The sequence below is a fragment of the Perissodus microlepis genome, chromosome 1, assembly GCF_051167445.1.
Source record: "Perissodus microlepis isolate ML-2025 ecotype Zambia chromosome 1, ASM5116744v1, whole genome shotgun sequence".
NCBI classification, from domain to species: Eukaryota; Metazoa; Chordata; class Actinopteri; order Cichliformes; family Cichlidae; genus Perissodus; species Perissodus microlepis.
This window is the reverse complement of record NC_140461.1, coordinates 17,881,860-17,908,281: the sequence shown is the minus strand read 5'-3', so window position 1 is coordinate 17,908,281 and position 26,422 is coordinate 17,881,860. Positions and strand designations below refer to the sequence as shown.

General features: G+C 40.2%; 3 protein-coding genes across 3 annotated transcripts; 2 read left to right on the top strand and 1 right to left on the bottom strand.

Annotated features, from left to right (window-relative positions):
- The first annotated feature begins 14 nt into the window (after positions 1–14).
- Positions 15–7,890, top strand: got2b (glutamic-oxaloacetic transaminase 2b, mitochondrial). Its single transcript, XM_084932736.1, has 10 exons — positions 15–171; positions 2,557–2,713; positions 2,830–2,958; positions 3,050–3,109; positions 3,209–3,370; positions 4,434–4,538; positions 4,692–4,842; positions 5,401–5,566; positions 6,030–6,180; positions 6,655–7,890. The coding sequence occupies exons 1-10, from the start codon at positions 89–91 to the stop codon at positions 6,775–6,777; spliced, it is 1,287 nt and encodes a 428-aa protein (XP_084788862.1). The 5' UTR covers positions 15–88; the 3' UTR covers positions 6,778–7,890.
- A 961-nt stretch (positions 7,891–8,851) lies between these two features.
- Positions 8,852–20,485, top strand: slc38a7 (solute carrier family 38 member 7). Its single transcript, XM_084932693.1, has 12 exons — positions 8,852–8,965; positions 9,737–10,167; positions 11,021–11,074; positions 12,576–12,720; positions 13,901–14,045; positions 14,179–14,277; positions 14,367–14,424; positions 14,540–14,654; positions 14,844–14,991; positions 17,439–17,638; positions 17,731–17,782; positions 18,693–20,485. The coding sequence occupies exons 2-12, from the start codon at positions 9,916–9,918 to the stop codon at positions 18,793–18,795; spliced, it is 1,371 nt and encodes a 456-aa protein (XP_084788819.1). The 5' UTR covers positions 8,852–8,965; positions 9,737–9,915; the 3' UTR covers positions 18,796–20,485.
- On the bottom strand, positions 20,447–25,757 carry LOC146393676 (lysosomal protective protein). The gene is made up of 11 exons (XM_084932679.1): positions 25,454–25,757; positions 24,096–24,207; positions 23,873–24,010; positions 23,621–23,779; positions 23,414–23,505; positions 23,043–23,127; positions 22,799–22,951; positions 22,571–22,716; positions 21,494–21,656; positions 21,323–21,412; positions 20,447–21,238 (listed from the first exon to the last, which is right to left on the bottom strand). The coding sequence occupies exons 1-11, from the start codon at positions 25,621–25,623 to the stop codon at positions 21,155–21,157; spliced, it is 1,392 nt and encodes a 463-aa protein (XP_084788805.1). The 5' UTR covers positions 25,624–25,757; the 3' UTR covers positions 20,447–21,154.
- Positions 25,758–26,422: the final 665 nt, after the last annotated feature.

Below are 26,422 nucleotides of genomic sequence, written 5' to 3'. Positions count from 1 at the left end.
GCGCGTATTCAGAGCGTAGCAGCGTGGTCTCGCCTGTCCTTCACATCCGTCCACATCCTTCTAGGCTCGCCTCCCAAACGCAGCAACGATGGCTCTGTTCAAGTCCAGCAAGATGGTCTACTGCCTGGGGAACATCTCCCCGTCCCTGGGAGTCCTGTCCACCCGCAACAGGTAAACGGCAGTGACGTGGACGTTCAGTTCGTTAAGCACCACCTACGTGGTCGCATGAACTGTCACGTTTTGCAGCTAGCTCAATGAACAAACGTTATTTGAAGGTTGACGTTACCTTGTGTTTTATGGTGGAGCTTGGTTGCTCTGCGGTTAGTGTAGCCCCAATAGCCGGTCAGCTAACCTCAGACTGAGGTCAAAGGATTTTTACACGGCCTGCTGTTGTCCGGGGTTTAGCATCTGCTCCCAGGTAGCAGCTAATATGTAGGTTAGCGATGTCCTCTTGTGACTTGATGGCCTGAAAGGTCAACAGCCATTGTTTAAGACAAACTTTCTCTTTGCTTACCTCTAACCTGACCTCAAAACAGTAACTTTGAGTTACCACAACTTTGAGTTGCTGTTAATGAGGTTAACGGTACTGATGAAAGTCACGCTGGTGTGTTAGCACCGGAGCATGGTGGAGATTTGTTACGTTATCAAGAGCAGCTTAAGTTTACAGTATTAAACAGTTAACTTTATTGTTAATAAACGGTTTCGCCTTTTGCTCCTGAAAATTTTGAGTGTTTTAAACCATCGCGATAATTTCAGTTGCACAGTTTGAGCTAAGCGACTTGTCGTAGTTTGTAAAGTCGTGCGAGCTGATTGGCTGTCGCTTCCCACCTTTGAGTGCCGATTGGCTAATTTCCAGGTGGAAATTGAGACACTGGTGTGTCCTTTCAGGGTGTGCTTGGAGGACAAACTCGTCCTCAGTTACTCGTTTATGCGATTAAAATATTTAACTTCAAGCTTTCGTAAATGCTGAGATTTGTGAACGTGGGAAACTGTATTTAGCTTACCCCTTCACTGCAGTAACTCTAGGTTTCGTTTTTCTAGCTTCTGCTGTCGTGATTCGGTGTCTTATGTTCAAGCACGCAGCCAGCCGTTATTGTGTAATTTTAGAGGGTAATGTCAGAAGCTGATAGGGGTGAACAACAATATTGCCCTTTACGGTGCCACAAAGGCCTCTGCTCTACTGATCGCTGATAACTTCTCAGTAAATATTTAAATAAACGCTGAAGTTTGTCTGTTCAAAGGTTCTTCTTGCATGCACACTGCAAGTGTGATGAGACAAATGAACGCAAGCAACACTTTAGTTACTACGTTCCTGCTGTTAATGTCAAAAGTAGTATGTTACACACAGTAAAACTAATACTGTTTGTATAGATGGTAATTGGGTGAAAAAAGTTTGTGCCAAATGATAGGAATAATATTTTAATGTCACTTTGGAGACACTTGCCCTTTGCAAAGTGTCCTGTCCTAAATTTAGACTCAAGTTTAGAAAGTAGAAGAAACCTGATACAATAACATGTCTGTGAGGGTAAGAGTGCAGCAAAAGTAAAATCATGCCACGTTAAAAAAACGTGATAGTGGGTTTTCTAAATCTATGTACAAACGGAGATGTATTAATATCAGTTGACGATGTGAAAGCAGAAAAACGCCCAGTGAACTGATTGACTTTTTTCTCCTTTTTTTTTTTTTTTTTTTTTTTCCCCAAAACCCATACATCCCGTCTATGCTTAAATCAGACTTCAGTCTTTAGACTGTGTTGTAAAATATGAGATTGAAAAATAAGCCTTTCTAAGCCATTTGTCCCAAGGAAGAAGTTTAGGTATCTGTCTTGCTTTCTGTAGTGTGTTTGTGTGGGGGTTTTTTTTTTTTTTTTTTAATTACTAATAAGTACTGTTAATAAGAAATTCAAGGACTGTTTAGTTTCTTTACCTTAACCAGCCACTTAAACAAATATTTTAATTAGCATCAAGTATTTTGAAACAGCAAAAGATCGATAAGCTTAAAAAGAAAAGAATGATATTCAACAAGAGGATGCTGAAAGCTGGAAGAGCAAATAAAGGAAAGAACGGTAATACTCACTCAGTGGAATATAATACTCCACTGAGTGTTTGTTGTCGTGGGAACTGGGTAATTATGACATTTTTGATCCTGATTAACTGTCACACTTGTTGTTGGACTCTGGACTTCCTGATGGGATTATGTTTCATGATGCTTGTACCAGCCAAGCATGTGTCATTCATGTGTCTCTAAGTCGGTGTGTTATCTCCAGGTCACATGAGGTGTTAAGCTGGCATTAGGCTCTGCAGCATGTTTCTTTTTTCTTTTATTGGCCTTTTCTGGAAAGGGGACCATCTACAATATTAACATAAATGTTGCCGTTTGATGCATTGTATCAGTTTTAGCTTACTGCTAATTTACATCTGCAGTCTGTTGGCAGGCTACATGCATTAAACTGTACAAGGTAGTGGTACCTTAAAAGCAGTTTGCCCCTCTTCAAAGATGCATTAGTGTTTGTTTGTGACCACAATCTAAGTACTATACTCATCTGCTTTGGTGCAGCTCCTGGTGGGGTGGAGTGCAGATGGGTCCCCCTGATCCCATCCTGGGGGTGACTGAAGCCTTCAAGAAGGACACAAACCCCAAGAAGATGAACTTGGGAGTGGGAGCCTACAGGGATGATCAAGGAAAGCCTTTTGTCCTCAGCTGTGTTCGCAAGGTAGATCCACCTCCTGATTAAATTATCAGATTGTGTGTGTGTGTGTGTGTCACATACCATTGCCAGCTGATGAAAAGGAGGATGTTTTATGCCTCATTTTCTTTGCCATCTTCTAGGCAGAGGCTATCATTGCAGCTAAACAGCTGGATAAGGAGTACCTTCCCATTGGTGGTTTGGCTGAATTCAGTAAAGCCTGTGCTCAGCTGGCTCTTGGTCCTGAAAATGAGGTTTTGAAAAGTAGCAGAGTAAGTTCAACTTAAAGTTCAGTTGACGATGGACAGTTTTTGTCTTTTAAAAGAAATCCATATCAGTACAGCAGTTTTCTTCTCCTGACAGAGCGTCACCGTCCAGACCATCTCAGGAACTGGATCTCTGCGTATTGGAGCCAACTTCTTGGTGGGGTCTTCTTGTATTGATCACCTGACATTTAAAAACTGTTTTTAAAAATGAGGTTTCTTGGTATGCTATAGCTCATCAGCTTTTCCTGTGTCACAGGCTCGATTCCACCCTGGGCCACATGATGTGTACCTGCCCAAACCCTCCTGGGGGAACCACACACCCATCTTCAGAGATGCTGGCATGCAGCTCAAAGCTTACCGCTACTATGAACCTTCCACCTGTGGCTTTGACTTCAAAGGAGCGCTGGATGACATCTCTGTAAGAAATGCGTAAAATATATGCGTCAAAAGAAAATGAATCATGTTCAGCATTTTTCCCAACAATTTGATTATTGTTGATGATTTTATCCTTTGAGTTGTCCAAATGATATCTGTGATTTTGAAGGATAAGTTCGAGAGTAGTGATCAGATTTAAGAAATTTTCCTTTTATTGGGAAAGGAATGCAGGAAATGGGACTCTGCTTTTTTACTTTTGTGGTGTGTAGTGCAAACGGTGTATTTATACTAAGAGCCATCCAAGAGGACTTTGGTCTTGCCCCACTTTCTGTTTACACACAGATATCAGGGAAGTTTCACTGGGCATAGTGTGAATTGTTGTTGTATCAGTGTATGAGGCTCTAATAAAGATTTGCTGAAATGTACATGTAATTCTCATCCCCTTATCTTAGTATTTCTCAACCACTGTGCTACAGCACATAGGTGTGCCGTGAGAAATGATCAGGTGTGCTGTGGAAGATTATCTGGTTCCACATCTGGTATTCCAAGCGATTGGCTTGAGTAACAAACAGAACAATTACATTCTCTTCCACTAGAGGGCAGTTCAAGTACCTGCTCTAATTAAATCAGTTGCCAACTGCCAGTAAAACAGAAAACAGGAGAAATTGCATAATAGTCATGCGAGTGAGACAACGCAGCGCGTAATAGCAATAGATAAGTATTTGAAAAGAAAATGTAGTTAATCTGACCTGGGTCCTGGAGTCAATTCCAACCCAGATGAAGGCCCTAGCATGAATAGTGGTCAGAAGAAGACAAAGCTATACTGGGGACAAACTGAGCCAATTCCGCTATACCTGGTGCACACGGAAAAATTATTAATATGCTTTTTGTGACATTTTTGTTTGTGACTTTCCTAATGTGAAATATGTGCCATGGCTCCAAAAGGTGGGAAAACGCTGCTTTATCTCGTGATGAGGAACCACTTCATGTTAGTCATATCTAGTGCATGAGCAGTGTAAGAGTACTACTGCTGTGAGAACACTGTCAGGTCTGTAGTGTGTGGGTTTTTGTAGGCTGACTAACTGAAACCCTCGTTTATGTTGCAGAAAATCCCAGAGCAGAGCATCATCCTGCTGCATGCATGTGCCCACAACCCCACTGGTGTGGATCCAAGGCCCGAGCAGTGGAAGGAGATTGCTGACATTGTGAAGGTGAGAGGTTACCAGAGGTTCTGAAAATGCTAATGATGAAACGGTTGCTTTGCTTTTATCTCATGAGGTCTCTGACAGTTAAGACAGGAAAATTGACGAGCTCTGCATAATTAACTGCTGTCTGTCTTTGTTCATCCACCACCACTCTTATAGAAAAGGAACCTACTCGTGTTCTTCGACATGGCCTACCAGGGCTTTGCAAGTGGAGACATTGATCGCGACGCCTGGGCTGTCCGCCACTTCATTGAAAACGGTCACAACATTGTGCTGTCGCAATCCTTTGCCAAGAACATGGGACTCTATGGTCAGTCAGATTCAGTGCAGGCTCTTAAATGCAACATGATGGGTGTTTTCTGTTCTGAAATGAAACATTTGAGCAGATCTATCTTGATCCCTTAACAAGACCCACTGAGAAAATGCTGATACTAAAATATATTTATTTGGGTACAGCGGTAGTCCTTTTGAGTTTTGAATGTTGTCACACTTGTATGGCAACACTTATTCTCACTGGCCACATATGGTTAGAATAGTCTCCTTCTACATAGTCTTTTATTTCTGTTTAGTGGTGTCTTGCAAACAGTCTGTAGGTGCATTACTGCCACCTTCTGACACTGGTGCCACATTAAAACCTACATGAGTCTGGGAAAATATGACTAACACAAGAATCGCAAGCTATTTAATTACACGCGTGCGTGTCTGTGTGTCTGTCATCCTTGCTTATTTTTAACCTGTTCAATTTTCTTAAAATTGGTTGTTCAGTAGAGTTGGTGGTTTATCTTGAACCAAAATCTTGTATTAAACCCTGAGGTTTTTTTTTTTGTCATCAGTGTTTATATTTTTGACTTGCTGTGCATGTTGACAGGTGAACGTGTCGGAGGCTTCACTGTCGTGTGCAAAGATGCAGAGGAGGCAAAGCGGGTGGAGTCTCAACTCAAGATCCTCATCAGGCCCATCTACTCCAACCCACCAGTGAATGGTGCCAGAATTGCAGCAACTATTCTCAACACGCCAGAGCTGCACTCACTGTGGTACGACCTTTTAGACATGGACATATCCACAGACGACCCCACTAGGGTTTAAATACTGGGTTCCTTCCTCCTTTAAGCTTCATGCAGAGGTTTCACTTCTCATCCAAGAGGCTTCTTCAGTTTTAAAACCAAATGAAGCCCAGTTGCTTTCTCTTCAAGCTCCTTAGGTTATCACAACACTGCACTTATGCTGCGTTCCTTTGGCCACAGAAATCAGAGCTGGGAGTGACACGACTACCTTAGTTGAGCATGTTCCAGGAGTAAAGTCAGGTTTTAGAGACACAGCTCCAGCACCTTCAGGGATGGAGCCTGGTCAGTGCTCTATGTGCTGCTGCCAACTAGCAACTTAAACTCTGACACATCAAACTAATGTAGTCTGAATACTTTGGGAACGCTTTGAATCTTCAGCGTGCCCCAAAAAGGTTGATGCTCAATTATGCATTTCTTTGTTTTTTGTGTCCAGGCTGGAGGAGGTCCATGGTATGGCTAACCGCATCATCAAGATGAGAGAGCAGCTGGTGGCCGGTTTGAAAAAGAATGGCTCCTCCCACAACTGGCAGCATGTCATCGACCAGATCGGGATGTTTTGCTTCACAGGACTCAAGCCAGAACAGGTACTGAGACGATTAATGGCAGAGCAGGCAGAGAAATTGAAACGTTTTCATATTTAAACAAAGTATAATGAATAATGTCATTCAGCAATAAACCTCACAGGTCATATCAGAGGAGAGTTTATCTCTTAGGAAAGGGACTTGCCTTTTGGCAGGCCCACTCTTACAGTCATATCTGTTGTGTAAAGCTGCTTTCTGTACTGACTGAGGTTTCACCACCAGGGGGTAATGGTTTACTGCTGTTTAACTTTTTAGTCATTACAAAGTTTAGTGGCGATTTGTATTGCGCAGGTTGCATTAAGAATGTGGTCTTAAACGCTTGCTGTCTCATTTAAAAACATGCATTGTTCAGTCTTATTTGTTTGACATTATGAGTCTTGATCTTGCAGATGAATGTTTATTTAAAAAAAAAAACAACAAACAATAAAACTGCCCTTTTCCTCTGCCTCATTTGTGCTGTGTTTTCTTTCCCTGCAGGTCGAGCGCTTGACAAAAGAGTTCTCAGTGTACATGACCAAGGATGGCAGAATTTCCATGGCAGGTGTGACCTCTGGAAACGTGGGCTACCTTGCAGACGCGATCCACGCAGTCACCAAGTAGAGTGGATTGTGCTGGGAGAGCAGCAAAAATCAGAAGGAGCAGCACTAAAGAGGAGCTTCAAGCATCATTTATTCTGTCTCCTTCATTCCACCTTTAGAAAACTTCCTTTTTTTTTCTTTTCTTTTTTTTTCTAAGTTGTAGCCTTTTTGTTTCCTGACTGGCTTTCATCATGAGTTAAATTTGGAACGGTTGCTCTTGTTACAGGCTCTATTTTCCGGTTACACTTTCTTTCCTCTACATTTCACTAAAGGCTTCCCCTGCCAAATTGAGAGATTTCTTCCCATGACTGAATCATCTTTGCTTATTTATTATCAGAAATGAACTGTTGGCTGTACATTCGCGTCCTCCTACATGTATATTCTATCTGCTGTGGGCCCACACTCTAAAATGTTGAGGAAAAATTATCCAGGCGATGCTAGGCGGAGATGAGATCTCTCGTTCTTTGTGAAAGCTTGTAGTTGATCTGAGGGTTTCCTTTTAATTGTGGAGTTGTAGCACTTTAACCTGTGAGGCACTATTTGAGTCTCAAGACATCACTGGCACTTCACTGGGCTTTACTGTACTAATGGGCATCTGCCAATCATGTAATCTCTTTACTCTGTGGCTCTGCCCTAACAATGATTCAGCAGTTTACTCTTTCTGTTCTGTTTCAGTAGAATTTGAATCTGTTTGATTTCTGTTTTAGTGATTACAGGGCAGCGGTCTTTCTCTGCTGGTCCTCTTGTAAGCCCAGATACAAACAAGCACATGGTTTAACGTTGAGAATGGAGACAATAAATCTGTCGATCCCACTGCAAGGAATTTTTATTACACAAAATTTAACTCCCCAAATGAAAAGTCTGTACTCCATGGTAAAGTTGTGTGGGGTACTTTCTTCGGGGGAACACCACATCTCATGATGCGCGCACGCTGTTCATTCAGATGAACATCATGTTTTTAGTGTGTGACTCTGGACTGTGAGACACAGATGGCAATACAAAATGTGGGGTTTGCCCGAGTCTGCTCATACTTCTGGTACTCTGCCTCCATGTTTTTGCATTCTCTTTTATGGATCGTTGGTCTTGTCATCATTGAACAAATAATAAATCATTAAAGAGTAAAGATGTGAAACCAGTTAATTTTGTCCCTTTACTTCACATTTACCCACTACATCATGCTCAGACAACCTACATCTGATCCCAAGTGATGGATTATTGCACTGAGGTCCAGGGCAGTTTCCTCGCTCTTTGTTAGCTATGATAGGCTAAACTTGTATATAATGAGCTTGACTTGCATAAGCACAAACAAAAGTACAGAGTGCTCTGACTTATGCATTTGCTTAAATGGGTGTGGCTGCATTTTCATTTGTCTTTAAGTTTCTGATATGTTCTTGGATAATAGTTTACCCATGTAAGAAATGGTTACATGCACCCTTTGTTCTGTTTTATTTACAGATAACAGCCCTGTACAGCAATGAACAAATATAATAGACCACCTGTCATAAACATGATATAAACACCTTCCATCCATTCACTTCCGCTCATCCTTTTTCAGGGTCACGGGGCGCTGGAGCCTATCCCAGCTGTCATAGGGCGAGAGGCGGGGTACACCCTGGACAGGTTGCCAGTTTGTCGCAGGGCTAACACACAGGGACAGACAACCATTCGCACTCACTTTCACTCGCACATTCACACCTATGGGCAATTTGGATTATCCAATTAACCTATCCCCACAAACACCTTTAAACTAAAAATTATTTTAGGCAAAACTGAATTCATGTTCTTATAACCACTTTGAACCAACACACTGGATTCCTCTGAGAAGTCAGAAATGAACAACATAGAGCATACACATATATTCTAGAAACACAAAAATCGGCCTTTACCAATACTTTTAATTTAAAGCATAAAATGTACAGTAGTATATTTATAGCAAAAACAAAGGTTAAGTTAAAAAACTGGATTGAAAAAAGACAGGTTGTGCAAAAGAGTACGTTATATGTTCGCCATAAGTTTAAGAAACAGCAGCATATAAGGAAGCGTAGAAACAACTTCCTGTCAAGAGTGGAGGCCTCAGGTAATCCCACAGGGTTTAAGAAAACGACAGGGGGAACTACATTACCCACAATTCTATTGTACCGCATGTGACTTGCTCGTCACGTTACGGTCAAAACACTGAGGTCTCTCATTTCCAGCGGTGGCGGCATAAGGTAGGATACGAGCACTTTAGTCTTACACGAAACAGAGACGACTCTTTAATCCTTATTGTGAGTAACGCGGAGGTGTTTAAATGTGTGGACTTGTTGTCGAAAACGAGCTCTCTTTAGCTCGGTGTGCTGTTTGCTAGCTAGCTAATGTAGGCACAGTGGTGTATGGGTGTATTGATAAATGCTATTGTTACCTTAGTGAAAACAAAAGCCTGAATCTAGCTACGATAAAAGGTGGATTACTTGACCAGTGTCTCCTGTAGATACCCGTGTGTGTGTGTGTGTGTGTGTGTGTGTGTGTGTGTGTGTGTGTGTCAGTGACTGTGTTGGAGATCTGCTGGACACAACATTAATAAATCACCTCCATGCTTTATTCCTGGCAGCTTTGCGTGTTCTCCTACACTTTCCACTTTCTGCCGTACGCTCATTAGCTACTTTATAAGAGATCCACTTGTAAAACGACTGTTCTCTAAAACGTATGTTTGTTCTGGAGCTCACTGATTTTGATTTTTTTTTTTAAACATGGTGATTATAAGAATCATGTCATCTTCCTAAAATGAATAGTACCCCTTCACTGCCTTAAACTGGGTAATTTCTACATACAGTATATTATGGACTTCTAGGAATCAGTGAGCAGAAACTGTTTTACCAAACATGACTCGTGATTCAAACCACTTTTTTTTTTTTAACTTCCCCATCTAATGTACTCAGTATGTTATTTTGATACCACACTTCTCCCAAATGCATCTAAATGCAGACAATATTTTATTACAGCTCAATCTCCAAATGGCTTCACCATCAAACCATCACCGTTGAGAAACCTCAGCTGGCTCCTGACTGGACATAAATATTCATCTGCAGCTGGGTTATATCTCGTAGCTTCATTCAAATTTCCTCACCTGATTTTCTGAGGTGCTTAACGCTTCCCAGACTGAGCTGCACCCTGGTGACTCATGGCAATTAAAAATGATGTTGAGGACTGGGGTGGTGCTGGCAGCAGTGACTCTGGAGAAAGGGCGTGGCTCTTGCAGAGCCCCAGTGTGGATTCTGTTCGGCAACCTGAGTCTGACAGGAGGAGCTCGGGGGTGTCATCAATAGGCGCTGTTTTCATCGTGGTGAATGCAGCGCTGGGAGCAGGTCTACTCAATTTTCCTGCGGCCTTCAATATGGCAGGAGGTGTAACTGCAGGATTCGTGCTTCAGATGGTGAGGAGATTATGTGCTTCTGCTACACCTCTTTTGTCTTGCATGAAGCATGTATGTCATGAAGTACAGTTAAATTAGGATTCAGTTATAATTTGCTCTGCTCAGTTTTTATGAACTACATGCATTGATCATCTGTAATATTAAAACCACTGAGTGTTGAGATGAATGGATCCTGTTTTTGTCCTAAAAGGTCTTGGGACCTGGCATGGTCCTGGTCCTATGTTACTTTGAGACATACCACACACCTTAACATTGCTAGAGGCCAAGCACATCATTGGATAGCAATGGAAGCATCCTATAGCAGAACAATGCGTTCCATCATACTTGAGAAAATGCTTGGAAACAGCTTTAGAAACACAACCAGTGTGTGACGTTTGGTCTCCAATCTCCTGACATCCCAGTCTGACAGAGCATCAGCGGGATGTGCCAGGAGAATGTGAACCACACAAGTCACACCCTTTAATCTACGAGATCCACTGGCAGTGTTAGAGTATCAGACACCAAGGGATGTCTCGTGTTCATTGCCCAGTCCCCAGACCAGTTTTGGAGGGTCAAGAAGGACCTCCAGAATATAACTCTGATGTTTAATGTTGTGGCTGATCAATGTATACCCTCATTACACTGAGGGTGAAACATTTTTTGGCACTAAGAGAAGCTGAAAGGAAAAAAAATGTTATTTTATGTCACTACCCACAGTTATTATTAGGTTAGCTGGAAAGGGAGTCAGACTGAATATAGCATGAGCTTGTTCATTCCCGGAATACAAGCACTGACAATCAGAGCACCTGCTTTCTCTGTATTCATGTGACCAGCATATTCATATAGTGCTGCTTTGTGTTTCCTTGTGTTTCAGTTTATGCTGATCTTCATAATCACCGGGCTGGTGATCCTCGGATACTGCTCCCTGGTTTGTGTTACCCCCGCCCCCAAACTTTCTTCACATTTCACTTGTTTTTCTTATATTTCCTCTGCCATGTTCTGGACCTCGAACTCCAAACAGTTTTGTCTCTCTTTTGTCTTCTTCCTTCATTCGTAGTGAAACAAACTGCACAGGCTTCTTAAGTAACAACTTCTTTATTCTGTGGTTGTAATCCTGATCATATGGATAGGTTTGGACTTTCACTTCCTCAGTAGCTCAGATTTGTGCTTACGTCTCACACAAAACTGGAATAAAAGAGTAAAGCTAAGACTGAGTCAGCTGAATTAAGTAAATTTTAAGTGATGCAACAATATCCGCTGAAGAAAATAATTTACATTCAGCTGTTGGATGGTTTCTGGCTATGTAAATGTGTGAGACTCCAACCTTAATTTTGCCAATAACTATACAGACATCGGTAAATCAAGCTGTGGTAGCCAAGATAAAGTGTTTTTCTGTGTCTTTAACCTGCGTGCTGGCAGAATCCAAGATAGCCAATTAAGAGTGACTTGAATTACTCAAGTAGTAAACAGTGATGCTCCTGCTGCTCGGTTATTTGTGGAGTTATGTAGAAAAACCTGTTTTAAATGCCGCACACTGCAGGAGGACTCCATGTTCTCAGTGAGTGCATGGATACATCAGTTTAGGGTTGCGGGAAATATCACAGGCTTGTGTTGAAAAACCTAATTTGGACAGTTAACCTTTGTTTCAGTGGCATTAAAACTCAACGGCTAATTTAAGTGTGACATTTTAATGATGATGATTTTAATGGTGGCAAATGAAAATTCAGGTAAATACATGCAGGCTACAGATGTGATTGCTAACCTTGTGAATTTAACTCGTGCAACTTTGTAAATTTTTTGTGTTAATTGAATAAAACCCAAATCACATAGGCCTAGAGACCGATTGCAGGCCATTTAGCAACCATTGGTTTCTAGGGGAAAAAATGTGTATGTATGTGTTTCTTGACTGGTTGGCGAGTAATTGCTGGAGGTTGCTTGTCGAAATTGGTTGTGAAGAGCTATATGGTGCTGACTCAAACACCTGTTTTTGGTTGCTTTGGTTACCATTTGGAGAGTAGTTGGTGAGCATTTGAAGTGGGCGACTGTGATGATCTGCAAACCAACCACAATAAGGTGTTTGGGTCACCACCCTCTGTGCTACAGATTTTACCTAGTGACTGTCTCCAGACACTCGCCAGCCAGTTGGGGACTATACATTTTTCCCTAGGAACCAAAGACTGGTTTCTAGGTCTGTATGACTGGGGTCTAAGTGAGTGATAAACTTATTAAACATTAAGCATAAATGAGATAAACTGTCACTATTGTGAGTGAAAAAACATGTACACCCTCAACAGTCAATAGATTGCATCACCTCCAATATGGCAGGCAACTCTCGGATAAGTCACATGAGAAACCTTAGTATCACTACCGTGTACCTACCTACTGTTTGATCAACGTCCTTTTTTTAATTATCTGTCTTTTTTATTCAGGTCAGTAATGAAGCTACTTACCAGGAAGTTGTTCGAGCCACTTGTGGGAAAGTCACAGGAGTTGTATGTGAAGTAGCCATTGCCATCTACACATTTGGCACATGCATTGCTTTCTTCATTGTCATCGGAGACCAGCTCGATCGCTGTAAGTGTACTTTATCAGACTGGTTAGCTCTTTTGTTTCGTCTCTAGAAAACCAAAACCTCTAAAACTGGAATGTAAAAGACAAAAGATGCACCTGAATTAAATTTAGCTGTTCATATCTTCAAAACCATCTTTAACCTCCTAAGACCCGAACTCTTCCACGACATACATTTTTAATTTCTCTTTGATATTTGGGCATATTGGGGCCCAATGAATGTAAAAACAAAGAATTACCAGATTTTCTTTTTTTTTTTTTTTTACCTTATTTTTGTTTTTAAGAAAAATAAGAGCCACATATGAGGATATTCGTTTAAAATCTTGATAGAACAGTATATCACGCCCATGTAGAGCAAAATTGAGTATTTTGGTCTAAATAACCCAAAATGTGAAGTCCACATATGTGGACGCCAGGTCCTAGGAGGTTAAAAAAAAAAATTCTGGCTACACAGTCGTTATTGACCACAAGCTCTGTTTCCTGGGTTTGACTCTGTGTGACTTTGACCACTTCCATAAAATGAAATCTGAGGTGAAGGATCTAATTTCATGTAAAGGACAAGATCCAGCGCACGCTGCAGAGGCAGGGACAGGACAGGACTTCCAGGGAGCCATCAAAAATATTAGTGACACTTAAAGTGGTCTGGGGTGGACAAGAGTATGATCTTTAAAAGGAAGATCAGCCAAATTTAAATCATATAAGGTTTTGATTTATTTATCTTTACATGGCCTAATTCATGAGATGTTCCGATCATCTCCTACATTTAAATGAAATTTCTGCTTTCCTTTTGCATTTAGCTGTGATGTATTAAATAGGGGAAGTCTTTCTGTCATAGAGCAGTATAAAAAAAGTCAGTGTCATCAATGATGAGGGCAAAGAACATCAGAGATGACACTACTCAGCTTTTTCGCTCAGTAAACGTGTATCTCATGTGATTAACTCAACCCAGAGATGCTGACAGTGTTTAAAAGAATTCAACTCTGGCCTTTTGCTATTTAGAAATGAATGAAGTGTTTGTGACTTAGATCGTCTGCATTTCTACATCCCTCCTGTGTGTACAGCTCTTTAGCTAATCTCCTGCTCTGTACCCTGTACCCTTCTCCAGCAAACAGCAGATTGTACTCTGGCTCTTTCTCTTTGGGGCCTTCTCAAGTGTTTTTGAAATCCTTATTTTTTTTTGTTACAGTGATCGCTGCAGCGGGTCATAATGCAGAGGGTGAAGACGATCACTTCTGGTACACAAACCGCAAATTTACCATCTCTCTGACGGCGGTACTGGTCATTCTTCCTCTCTCCATCCCCAAAGAGATTGGCTTCCAGAAGTATGCCAGGTACAGAACTTTGCCCCTTTTAACCTGCAGCTTATTTTCACTCTGAGAATTGATTTCTTCTTGTTATTATTATTATTATTTTTTTTTTAATTTACACACTGATTATTTGAGTTGTTCGTTTTTTCTCTGGTAGTACTCTGAGTGTGATGGGAACCTGGTATGTTACCATAGTGGTTATCATTAAGTACTTCTGGCCAGACAAAGAGGTGACTCCGGGCTATGTTCCTACCAGGTGTGGACACATTTCACAACGCTTTCTAAACATCTGCATCCTCCTCATCTGGCTTTGTTTGAGTTGCTATATCATTGTGTTTGTTACAGTTCTGCTTCCTGGACTGCAGTTTTTAATGCAATGCCCACCATATGCTTTGGCTTCCAGGTATCTCCTCATTTGGTATCATTTGATGAGATTTTAAGCTATGTGCCTTTATGATTAGACTTTAATATTAATAAACTGTATCTCCTGCCTTCTCCGTCCTGATCTCCGGTCACAGTGCCATGTCAGCTCCGTGCCAGTGTTCAACAGCATGAGGAGGAAAGAGATCAGACCCTGGGGCCTTGTTGTGACCTTCAGCATGTTAATCTGCCTTTTTGTTTACACTGGAACAGGTATTGTACATATATACTGAATAACATGCATGTTTATAATTGACTTTTAAATACATTTGAGAAAGTACATGTAAAAGGTACTTGAAGGTATTTTTTATAGCATGGAAATATATTCCAGAAATGTAGTCAGCCTGCAGGTTTGCTTTTTTACAGTGAAGCGATCCTTGGTGTGATTTTTGATTTGTTCAGGTGTCTGCGGCTTCCTGACATTTGGCTCCAGCGTCAGTCAGGATGTGTTGATGTCGTACCCCCCCGATGATATCGCCGTAGCCATTGCGAGAGCTTTCATCATCGTCTGTGTGGTCACCTCCTACCCTATTTTACACTTCTGTGGCAGGTAAGACACAGCAAAACTAAAACGTGTGATACTAATGATGAAGCTGTAGTTGATATCTGGATATATTAATGGGTCAAGACAATACAGGAGAAAACCATATGCAGTGTAAAGATACAGTGGACTAAAGGTTTCCTCAGCAGAGAATAGAGTAATACTCACTGTGTCTGTCTGTTTCTGTTGTAATCTGAGCGTCTCAGTTTTTCTTGTGGCTGCTTCGGCTGCACATGCGTCTGAGTGCATATTGTTTCCTCCATTTCTAACTGTATTTCCTCCCCTACATCTAGAGAAAAGCTTAAAGTGAGATGGCATAATCAAAATAAAGTATTTTATTTGTGTTCCTGTGGAAAAATAAAAGCAAAGAACACTCTTAGGATAAGCAGCAGCTAAGTGGTGCTGATTGAAGGCAGCTAATTAATCGAGTGTAATCAAGCGTGATCACCTCTATAAAGGCAGAAGCTTTAGAGGTGGAGAGTGTGTCAAAACATGCCATAATCTTCCCTGGAGTGGACGTCCCTGTAAGTTGACCCTGAGACTAGACCCCCAATACTTGGAGAAACTGCAGAAACCCCCAAAGCTACATCTCAGACTCTATAGGGCTCAATGAGCATGTTAAATATTAAAGTTAATGAAAGCACGATTTACTAGAGGAAAGCCTCTTCTCTCTAAAAAGAACATCATCATCATCATCATCATCATCATCATCATCATCATCATCATCATTCATTTATTTATTTATTTATTTATTTACATAACACTTTAAAAACACACCTGGTAGACCAAAGTGCTGTACAATACTAATATGCACATAGTAATAAAACCAGGCATAGCAATAAAAAAAAAAAAAAAAAAAAAAAATATATATATATATATAACCCACAGAGTTAAAAGCCAGGGAATAAAAATAGGTTTTTAATAAAGACTTAAAAACTGCCACTGATGTAGCCTGTCTAATATGAAGAGGAAGGTTATTCCAAAGCATCGGCGCAGCAACAGAGAACGCTCGGTCTCCTCTAAGTTTCAGCCGTGACTTTGGGACCGAAAGCAGCAACTGCTCAGCTGACCGAAGGGAACAAGTGGGGACGTGGGGCTTCAACAAGTCAGACAAATAAACAGGTGCCAGACCATTTAGAGATTTAAAAACCAATTAAAGGACTTTAAAACGGATCCTGAATTCAATTGGAAGCCAGTGTAAAGAGGCCAAAATCAGAGTGATGTGATCAAATTTTCTTCTGCCAGTTAAAAATCGTGCCACAGCATTTTGCACTAATTGCAAGCATGACAAAGTGCCCTGCCCAACCCCTATTAAAAGAGAATTACAATGATCTAAACGTGAGGTAATAAAGGCATGAACACTTTCCAAGTCACGCTTGGAAAGAAAGGGCTTAACCTTTGATAAACGTCTGAGGTGATAAAATGCTGATTTTTACTACCCCGTTTTCATGGTCATCAAAGGTAAGTGCAGAATCACATGGCAGCATAGTTTAAGTTTACAAAGTTGCAAATGTAAGGAAAAAAATCCTGATGTAAAACCATAAACATTCCTATTTTATGTACCCACGGTGAGTCTTTACTGCTAATTTGCTGCTCTCTCTGTTCAAGTGTGTATTTTGTCAAATTAGACACACATACGGGTTGAAACACACTAGAGATAATAGCAGCAAAGTGGCAGAAGTTTAGCCAGTGATGATGATTATGGGTTCAACATCTGTTGGCTTACTGTAGCATTTTATTGCATCATCCAGTATATTTTACCATGTGAGCATTATTATTATTTCTGCTTCTGCTTCTGCTTCTTCTTCTGCTTCCTCCTCCTCCTCCTCCTCCTCCCTTTTCTTTAGTGGTTGCATTTCAAGTGTCTAAAATATATAAGCTGATTTTTATTTATTTTCTGGTAAGGCTCCCATTTAGATAATTTGTTCAACATATGCACTGAGCTTGCATTTTCCAGCTGTCAGTTTTTACTAGTGAAAAACTTATGAAGCGATATCTGAGATTTCTCACTGCAGCCTGTTACTGGCATCAGATAATTTACATCTTTTCTGTTTTGGCCTTTTTGTTTCCTGTGATTTTTTTTTTTTTTTTTTTTTTTCTCCAAGCACTGAGATGCATTCAAATTATCGCCAGCAGAAGAAACTGACCATATTTATGTATTTGTTGTTGGCTAAATATAATCTGTCCTCATTAAATAATGTTTATTAGGGATGCTAGGGTTGCTAAATTTTCCAATATTTAGAAATTGAAAAGGAGCATTGATGTGGGATTTGTTTCAGGTGGTACCCCGTGTGTAGTTTTTAAAATCTGTATCAGATGATTTAAAAATGCAACCCAAAAAAAAGTCAAAGGGATTGGTGGTATGTCCTCGGTGTGTTTGTGTGTACTAAAGTCCTTATTTAGTTTTTATGGATCTTTTCTTCTCAGTACTCTGCTGTGGTCATGTGTTGTTCTAGGGCAGTTATAGAGGGACTTTGGCTGCGTTTCCAAGGTGAACAGGTAGAGGTGTGTGTACGTCGTGAGAGGAGGAGGAGGATCCTGCAGACGCTGGTGTGGTTTATCATCACCCTCGTCCTCGCCCTCTTCATCCCAGACATTGGTCGAGTGATCTCTCTGATCGGAGGACTGGCAGCCTGCTTCATCTTTGTCTTCCCAGGTACAATGCACGCCATCTGCTGTTTTCGGGTTTTCTGTGCAGCTTTTATTGACGCGCTGTAAAGCCGATTCAATGTTTCTTTAAATTTACAGGTTTGTGTTTGATGCAAGCCAAACTCTCAGAGACTGACGTCCGATCTGCAAGGTGAGGCTCTGCTGTAAACTCTCTTCTCTCTGCTTCTGTATATATTTTTTTCAATCATGCAGTCATTACATTACATGACACAATTTTCTCATCAGCTGACTACACATTCAAAACCTCAAAAGGCCCTCTGCATGTGAGGCTGTCATTGAGCTTGTGGGCATATTTGCACACTTTTTTAAACTGCATTAATACTGGATGCTACATTATAGTTACCCTTCACAATTAAATGACTACAATAGATTACATACAGCATACCTTGATCTTAAGTGGGCCAGACCCCTTTTTGCCATTGTAAAAAAGTTTAACTACGTATTTAATCCCGGATATCCCTAATCCCCCCCAATATAAGAAAAAGAAGTGCAGTTTCAGTAGTACCTCCCTTTTTCTACATATCAAAGAAATCCTGCTGTGGTGACAGAAAACCGTCAGCACAACTGGGCTTATAAGACCTAAATGTGTAAAATTGCAGAGGAAGTCCTGAGATCTTTGATCAGACTACCCTTTAATTATAGAGCAGAAAGTTTTTGTTAATTTACAGAAAATGGGCACTTTTTTATTAATTAGTTAATTAATTACTGTGGAACTGAAATTTATAGAGTAAATATTGAAAAAAAAGAACTATTCTGTAACTTCATTGTTTATCTATTAATTTAGTGCGGTATGAATGGCCATGGGGGACGTCTTTATTAGTAGCAAAAGCTGTAAAACTGGATAAGCCCGTCTTTTATGCCACTGAGCTTCTGCATCTGTTTGATCTGTGACGAATCAAAGTTGAAGAAAAACTTTCCAGTTGAACACTTTTTAAAAATTCTTCTCTAATCTTTTGACATTGGAGCCACATGATTCACTGTCATTATTGCAAAAAAGGTTATCCATGCTCAAACGAATGTATTTGCTCTCTCTTTCACAGCTGGCACGGGCTGGTGATCTTCGGTGTTGCCATGGTTACACTTGGAGCGTTCGTATTCGGCCTCACCACGACGAACTCAATCTACCAGGATGTCGTCAACTGAAGGGAATAATTTTCACGAGCCGGTGCTGCTCTCAGGCCTCTGGATGATACAAAGCATCTCATGACCAAAAAAACCCCAACAACAACAACAAAGACAAACATCACCTGCTCCGTACTGACATGAAGGTCTAGAGAGTTTTGCTCAATCGGGGAGTCACCCTGTCATGCCGAGGGAATTCAGACGCTTCTAACAGCATGTTTCATGTGTTTTACTATGTCATTATTTCCAGAGGGGACACACACTCCTTACTCCCCTCTGTGGATGTAACAATGGCACGTTCCTGTTTACAAGAGCCGAAGGACTTAATCAGATTGATTTTAACAGAAGAATTGTACCACTTTGTGTAATTTAATTAGCATGTCATAATGTAATTCATGTTCAGTACTAATTATGTCGCTGCTAATAGTTTGTCTACTCACCAGTGTAAAAAACAAAAACTGAATTAAGTGATACGTTACCACAGTAGGACAAAGCATATTAAATGTATGTAAAGGCGTAGAGTGGCATTAATGCAGAGCCAGGGCAGTTTGATTATGAGGTTTTCAATTATAGGGACAAAACAACCAAACATACTACACTTTAAAACTGATTTAAAAATGAGTTAGTTTTTTTTTTGTTTATTGGTTTGTGTAATTTATTGTGCTATAGTACAAGGTAGTTTTACAAGTGAATTTTAGATTAGATTGGATTAGATTATTTGTACAAATGAGCAAAAGCCTACAAAGATATGCTCATTGAAGCCAGTGTGTAAAACAGGGTGAAAAGTGCAGCTCGGTATCTGCACAAATGAGCACCACCTCCACAGGTTTGTAAAGAGAGGGAACGATGTAACCTACAAAGCATTCACTTTGCACTTTATTTACACGAAAGGGTTTTAAGACACGACAGGAAGGAAACTAAGTGAACAAACTGCACATGTGACATTTTAAGTTAATGTGCTGATAGAAATAATTTTAGTTTTTGTTTGCCTCAAACCAAAGTGGGAGCTTTTTTTTTTTTTTTTTTTTTTCCCCTCAAATATCCCAAAACGCCAACACTAAAGACGTACAGAGCACAGATCACTGACATGGTTAAACTACACCAAATGACTTTAGCCCTCATCTTTGTACCAACTGTAACTTTAATAACCATTTTTGCAGTACATGTTTTTTTTTGTGACTCCGGTGATTTCATGTTTATGTAGTTATATTTTTCCTGTTTAATGAAACCCAGCAAGTATTTTTGTGAACACAACTGACAAAACGGAAAAAAGGGACTGTCAGAAACACGGGTATGCTACATGAGACTGCTGGACGGACACATTTATCATAATTGTGAAGAAAAACTACAAAATGAAAATTTCTTAAAATACTAAGTGCTGGGATACTTTTTTTTTTTTTGGACAATCATTGTTATGATCATTGTTTTTTTTTTATGGTTTGGTGCTTTAACTTGTGTGTCAAACTTAATTTATCGATGATCAGCTGCATTTACGCCACTGATTAACAAAGCATTTGCTAATCACAATCATGTCCCTGTTGTCTCATAAAAGTGACTTGAAAATATGTTAATGGGAAGATTTGGTAGAAATATTTTAGTGAACATTCAATGCTACTTCAATAAATGAGGTGCAGTTAAAGCATGTGAATAAATGTAGACTGCTCAAATCTCATGAGTTGAACAAAAAATTTAATAAAAGACATTGAATTCACTTCATCGACTTACAGTTTTTGAGCGGAGTTAAGGCATCATCAGACAACACGTTTAAAAAAAAAAAAAAAAAAAAAAAAATCCTTTTACATTGTTATTTTATTAACACGTCAACCATAAGGATGAAAAAAAATTTACGTAAGTGCCACAGACAGTACTTTATATACTTTTATTAAAGTTCAGCATCAAATATCTGGACTCAGATCTGAGTCAATGAGAAGAAGCTTTGCAGAGACCACAGGATGCAGATGGTTCTTTTATACACAAGTAGCTCCCGAATTTACTGACAAAAATGGTAAAAATACACACGAACCAGCAGCTTTGGAGAGGGTATGTGACCAAATCAGTTGTTAACTTCAATCTAAACGAACACAAATTTCACCCATAAAAACTGAGATTGAGGGAAAAACAGTTCTAACCATTTAACAACTATGGGTTATTCATTTCTTTGTTAATTTGATTAATTAAACTTTTGGGCACGCCCCCACCCCACAAAAACAAAGAAAGTGTTCTCCATTTGTTCTGTCAAGAGCCAGGCTGACAGCCTTAACCTATTAAAAGTGGAGGTAACTGAAAATGAACAAGTGCAGTACCAAAGAGTCATTTTTACATCTCAAATTATTTCCCTGAGAACAACAATAACAAATAAAGAAAAAGTACATTCTCCGACTCAGTAAGGGGAGTTTGTTATGAAAGACTGAAACATGTGGAGAGCTGGACCCGGAGCCCACTGAGGAACCATGTGACCTGCACCCTGAAACAGATCAAAGCAGTATTTTGAGTAACTGCGACATCTTCACATAAAACAAACCGACAATGCAAAAGCATTAATGCTTACCTTAACAGTCAGAAAAGTGATGTTTCCAAACATCTGATAAAAGCCAGCAATTTGGTCCTCATGAATCCAGGTTTGGTATTTAGTGGTTGCCTAAGAACATTTTAGTACAATTAAGAAGTGCCTGTCATTGGTGTGAAAAAGTATAATTTATGAATGTAGAATTAAAGCTACCTTCAAGCCGAGATCCTCCACAAACCACTGGTCACCCAGAAAGTTGCAGGCCATGTCGGTGTCTCCGTTATAGACGAGCGCACGGAGGCCCAGAGAGAGCAGCTTCAGGTACACGTCCTTCATTGTTGCATACAGCACTTTGTACTGCGCTCCAACTTTATCACTGCAACAAATACATACTTATCATCACAGAAATCACACCATGCTAATTACAATCATACTCTGCATTCAGTCATTAGTTATTCATTTGTGCTTTTTTTGTCCTGTCTTCCTCCCCTCACCCCCATCGGTAGCGTTAGCTGGCCGCCCCTCCCCGAGCCTGGTTCTGCTGGAGGTTTCTTCCTGTTAAAAGGGAGTTTATTCTTCCCACTGTCACCAAGTCCTTGCTAACAGGGGGTTGTCTCATTGTTTGGGTTGTTCTATTATTTTAGGGTCTTTACCTTACAAAAGAAAGTACAACAACAGGAGGCTGTTGCCTGATTTGGTGCTATATAAATATAACTGAACTGAAGTGAACTGAACTAAGATAATGCTTTAAATGCGAGGGCCCTGGAAAGTTATACTGCCTTTGAGAAAGGTGTAGATTTCTTAAAAAGTGAAACTTAATCTTCATTTCGCCTTCCATCAACACCACCGTCCACACCAGGATTTATTTGAACTTGCTGTTATTGGCAGAAATGCTGATATATGTGAGGATGTATACATATAGAAGCCTCAGTGTCTGAGTTTATTGTTATTATTATTATTATTATTATTATTATTATTATTATTATTATTATGAGGAATAGCCCACCATTAGAGAGCCACAGTCATGTGTTTACACACTTTCTGGAAATCCAATAAACTTCACTTCTCAAATATCACTGTGTGTGTCTCCTATATGATATATTTAACTGACATTTTTTATTGTAACAACCAACGATTTATACAGGAAAATAATGACTATTAACAAGGTTGCCCAAACTTTCGCATCCCACTGTATTCAGTAAAACTGCAACAAAGAGGACTTGAGGTGCACACATAACATTATTTATCACCAATTTTGCAATAACCAGAAGATTTCATTATTTGCCGTACCTGCAGATATCCCAGGGAGGCAGGATAGCTGGAATGTGCAACGCTTTTCTCACGTCACCTCTGTTCAGCCAGTTCATCTGGGCTGTGCTGTTGATGCAGGGTGGGACTTCACCCAGAGTGGTGGAGGAACTTCTCTGTGCTGAAAACTTCAATAAACACTATCATTAAAACCCAGGACAACTGAAGGACAGACATGGAGTGCACGAAAACTTGTTTTTGGAGGGTTACCTTGTGTGTATGTGGGTGATTCCTGTAGTTCCTAAACAGAAGACTCATGGTCCTCTCATAGACTCTACTGGATCTTCTCTGACCTTCACAATCCAAGTAAAGGGCGTACTCATTAAGTCCACTATTATAGACGAGACCAAAGGCCACGTTTACCTGTAAAGGAGACAAAGAAGTATATGTCTGAAAGACTCTTAAGTCAACATGAGAAATTCCCAGTTGATTAAGGCAACAGTGAACACGTTACCAGTATCGTGCATGTCTCAGAACTGGAGTTGTAGAAATTGCAGGTCCCATTCTTACAGCAATTTATGTTCAGGTCACGCCACAAACTGCACAAGAAACAGCTCTGCATCAGCTCTGTGCAAATGATCTCTTAACTTGAAGGCAGATTACTTCTGTCATATTTTTATATGAAGAATAATATTAAAATGTAAAAATGATATGCTTGCCAGCTCCTGACTTTAATAGGAAAAACAATCTAAGTGATCAGATATTTTTTTATGTAGCAACTCAAGAGAATTCATCTCGTGTGTAATGGAGCATGCAAACAATAAACACCATTTCTTTTTAAAGCCATTCCTTCATAATAAAACAAGAAACCTTGGCAAAACTTACTCTTCTCCAAAGAGGCCGTGGTAGTAACCAAAGTAGATCAATGACTGGTCATTGAGATTAAAGCTGCTGAGGCCGTTTCCCACTGCAAAGCCCTGGAAACAAGCAAATGCGTCACTTTAAACCACGTCAGTAGGCACAATATAGAGGAACAACTTCTCCTTCATCATGAAACTACATTAAGGAAATGAGGCAGATGAAGCATCTCACCTTAAAGTTTATTTTGGCTTTTCCCGTGGCCACAAGGAGGCTGAGTGTTGGCGCATAAATTCCACCGTAGCTCTCCCCGAAGATGAAGAACTTGTTCTGACTGAAGTTTGGGAACTTGGAGAAGAAATTCTGCAGGGCTTTGTAATTATCTTGGGCAACCTATGATAAACATTTCACATGTTTTCACATTTCACAATCACTTTTTCTTCCTTTGTAAAAATCTGCATTGGTTATTTAACACACTGAACTCACCTGGTCATCATCAGTTGCATATTTCTCATCATCAGAGTAGGAATATCCCACACCTGCAGGAGACTCGACATACAGCACATTGGCAATCTTGTTCCAGCTGAATTTGTTCTCGTACAGCGTAGCCCCATCATCATTTACCTGAAAATCAGAGTCAAGACTTTTCTATTGAAATCCACTTTACTCAGTGCACGAGTGTAGTTATGCACACAGTGAGCAAACTCACATGAAATGGTCCATTCTCTGAGAGGAACCCATCCAGCGAGCTGCAGCCAGGGCCTCCGTTCAACCAGAGCACCAGAGGGTCTTTGACTGGGTCCCTCTGAGAAGTTACAAACCTGCAGGAAATCAGGACACAAGCTATCACAAACTCAAAGTTACTCTTTCCAACTAACTAGATAATCTCTTGTGAATAGTGAAAGCAGATCTGCAGGCAAGAACGAGTATAATAAGGACCAATTGCTCCAATGCACTTTAACCTAAGAGCCAATACAATAATTGAGCTCAGAAAACCTTTGACACCACTCATACATCAGATAAGACCCAAGCTAGAACCACAAGGACAGTTTTGTTTGTCAAAACCCGTGATCTAAAGCTTTTCTTGAAGTTCCTCAGTGATTTGGTGTTTAAGTTCAAGAAACCTGCTCAACTGGTTTGTCTTTCTGATTCAGGATAACACAAGGTGCTGCTGCAAACATGAAGTCATGTTTACCAGGCTTACATGAACTACGTAAGGAAACGCATCATGTGGACAAAAGCATTTAGGTGTACCGCTTAGTTATTGAATCCAATAATGAAATGGGATTGTTTTATGGGATTGTTGTGGGGGCCTTTAGTTCCAGTGAAGGAAAATTGTAATGCTTCAGCATTCCAAGACATTTTAGACAACTTTGTAGGCACAGTTTGGTGAAGGCCTTTTACTGTTCCGGGATTGACCAAAGTCCATAAAGGTAAGGCCTGCACAGAGCCCTGACCTCAAACCCACAGAGCACCTTAGGGATGAACTAGAACTGAGACAGTGAGCCAGGTCATCTCCTCCGACAACAGTGTCTGACCTTACAAAAGCTCTTCTAGATGAATGGGCAAAAATTCCCCACAGACACACTCCAAAATCCTGCAGGAAGACTGAAAGCTGTAACATACCTGAAGATGGGTTTAGGGGAAAAGTATATATAGGTTTATTATGTAGGTGGCCCAGTACTTTTGTCCATATACACTCAGGGGTAATTAATAGACTCTGTATTAGTGGGAAGAACGTGAAGGATGTACTTAGTTGTAATTAATATTATTATAAAAGCTGGTTATGAGCCGATTCTTTTCCTTTTTTTTTTTTTTTTTTTTTTTACATTCGGGCTCTAAACTGAAAATTTAATCTGGCTCCCGTTGCAGATAATTAGTATAAGAGGTAAAAGTTTGCTAAAGTTGTTTATATTCTGTGTGTGGGGCTAAAAAGAAAGCTTTGCGTGTCTCATTATAAAGAAATAGAAGTGTATATATACTGCATTTGCTCACAGAAACCACCGCGGTGTGGGCAACATGTAATGCTCTGACGACGTTTCTGGCGCATTTACCACCGGTTCTTACCAGTAATGGAGAAACTTTCCAGGCCGTGCCTGCAGGTATCCTGACCACTGTCGGTAGTTCGGTTTGAACGTCATTCCGGGCAAGTGCGTCACTTCGTCCGGATGGTACTCAGCCCGCGAGCCGAGCGGAAACACGGCCAGCAAACACAGCAGCAGACCTCCACCGAGCATGGCTGAAGCCCGGGTCACGTCTCAAACACAAAACGAACCCCGAAAATAAATCCCTGCGCTCGGCGAGGAAGAAGAAGCGTTCACTTCAACTTCCTCGATTACAGCTCCGCGTGAAACTGAACGTCATATGACGGGCGGGGTGGGTCACATGACTCACATGGCGCTGTCGAACACAAATATTGAAGTTTAGAAACAGGTGTGAAGAATTTAAATGACAGTTGTTGATTGTTGTTGTTTTTTAAGTTTTTAGTTTCGTTTTCAGTTTTACTTTTTATTGTTGAAAAACTAAACTAACTTTTAGTTTTTAGTAGTTTCACTGCTAGCTTTTTCTTTGTTATTTTTTTGTAAATAAAGGACATTCTCTATTTTTCAGAGTAGTTATAATAATAAAAATGTAGCTTTTTGAATGCAGTAGACATCCCAAATACGCCTAAGTATGACAAATCTGACAAGGGCTGAAACGATTCCTTGTTACCTTAATTTTGTTATATTTACTTTTAGTAGCACTGTTATAAAATATAATCCAAGTACCTATTTGCTAAGTATATATTAAAGTAATATTAAAGTCTAATATTAAATGCCAGCTTTGAGGGTTTATACACTGTGTTTTAGGTCATTAGACTGCTTGGCGACATGAAATTGTGATAAACAGGATCTTTAGTGCAGACTTTCCAGAGAGTCTCGCTCATGTTTGTGCTGATAGATGATAACAACAGGAGACGACCTTCGGGCCGTGAGTGCCAGACTTGGGGAGCGGGGGTGTAGAGTATATTACACTCATCCTGTTGGTAATGCATTA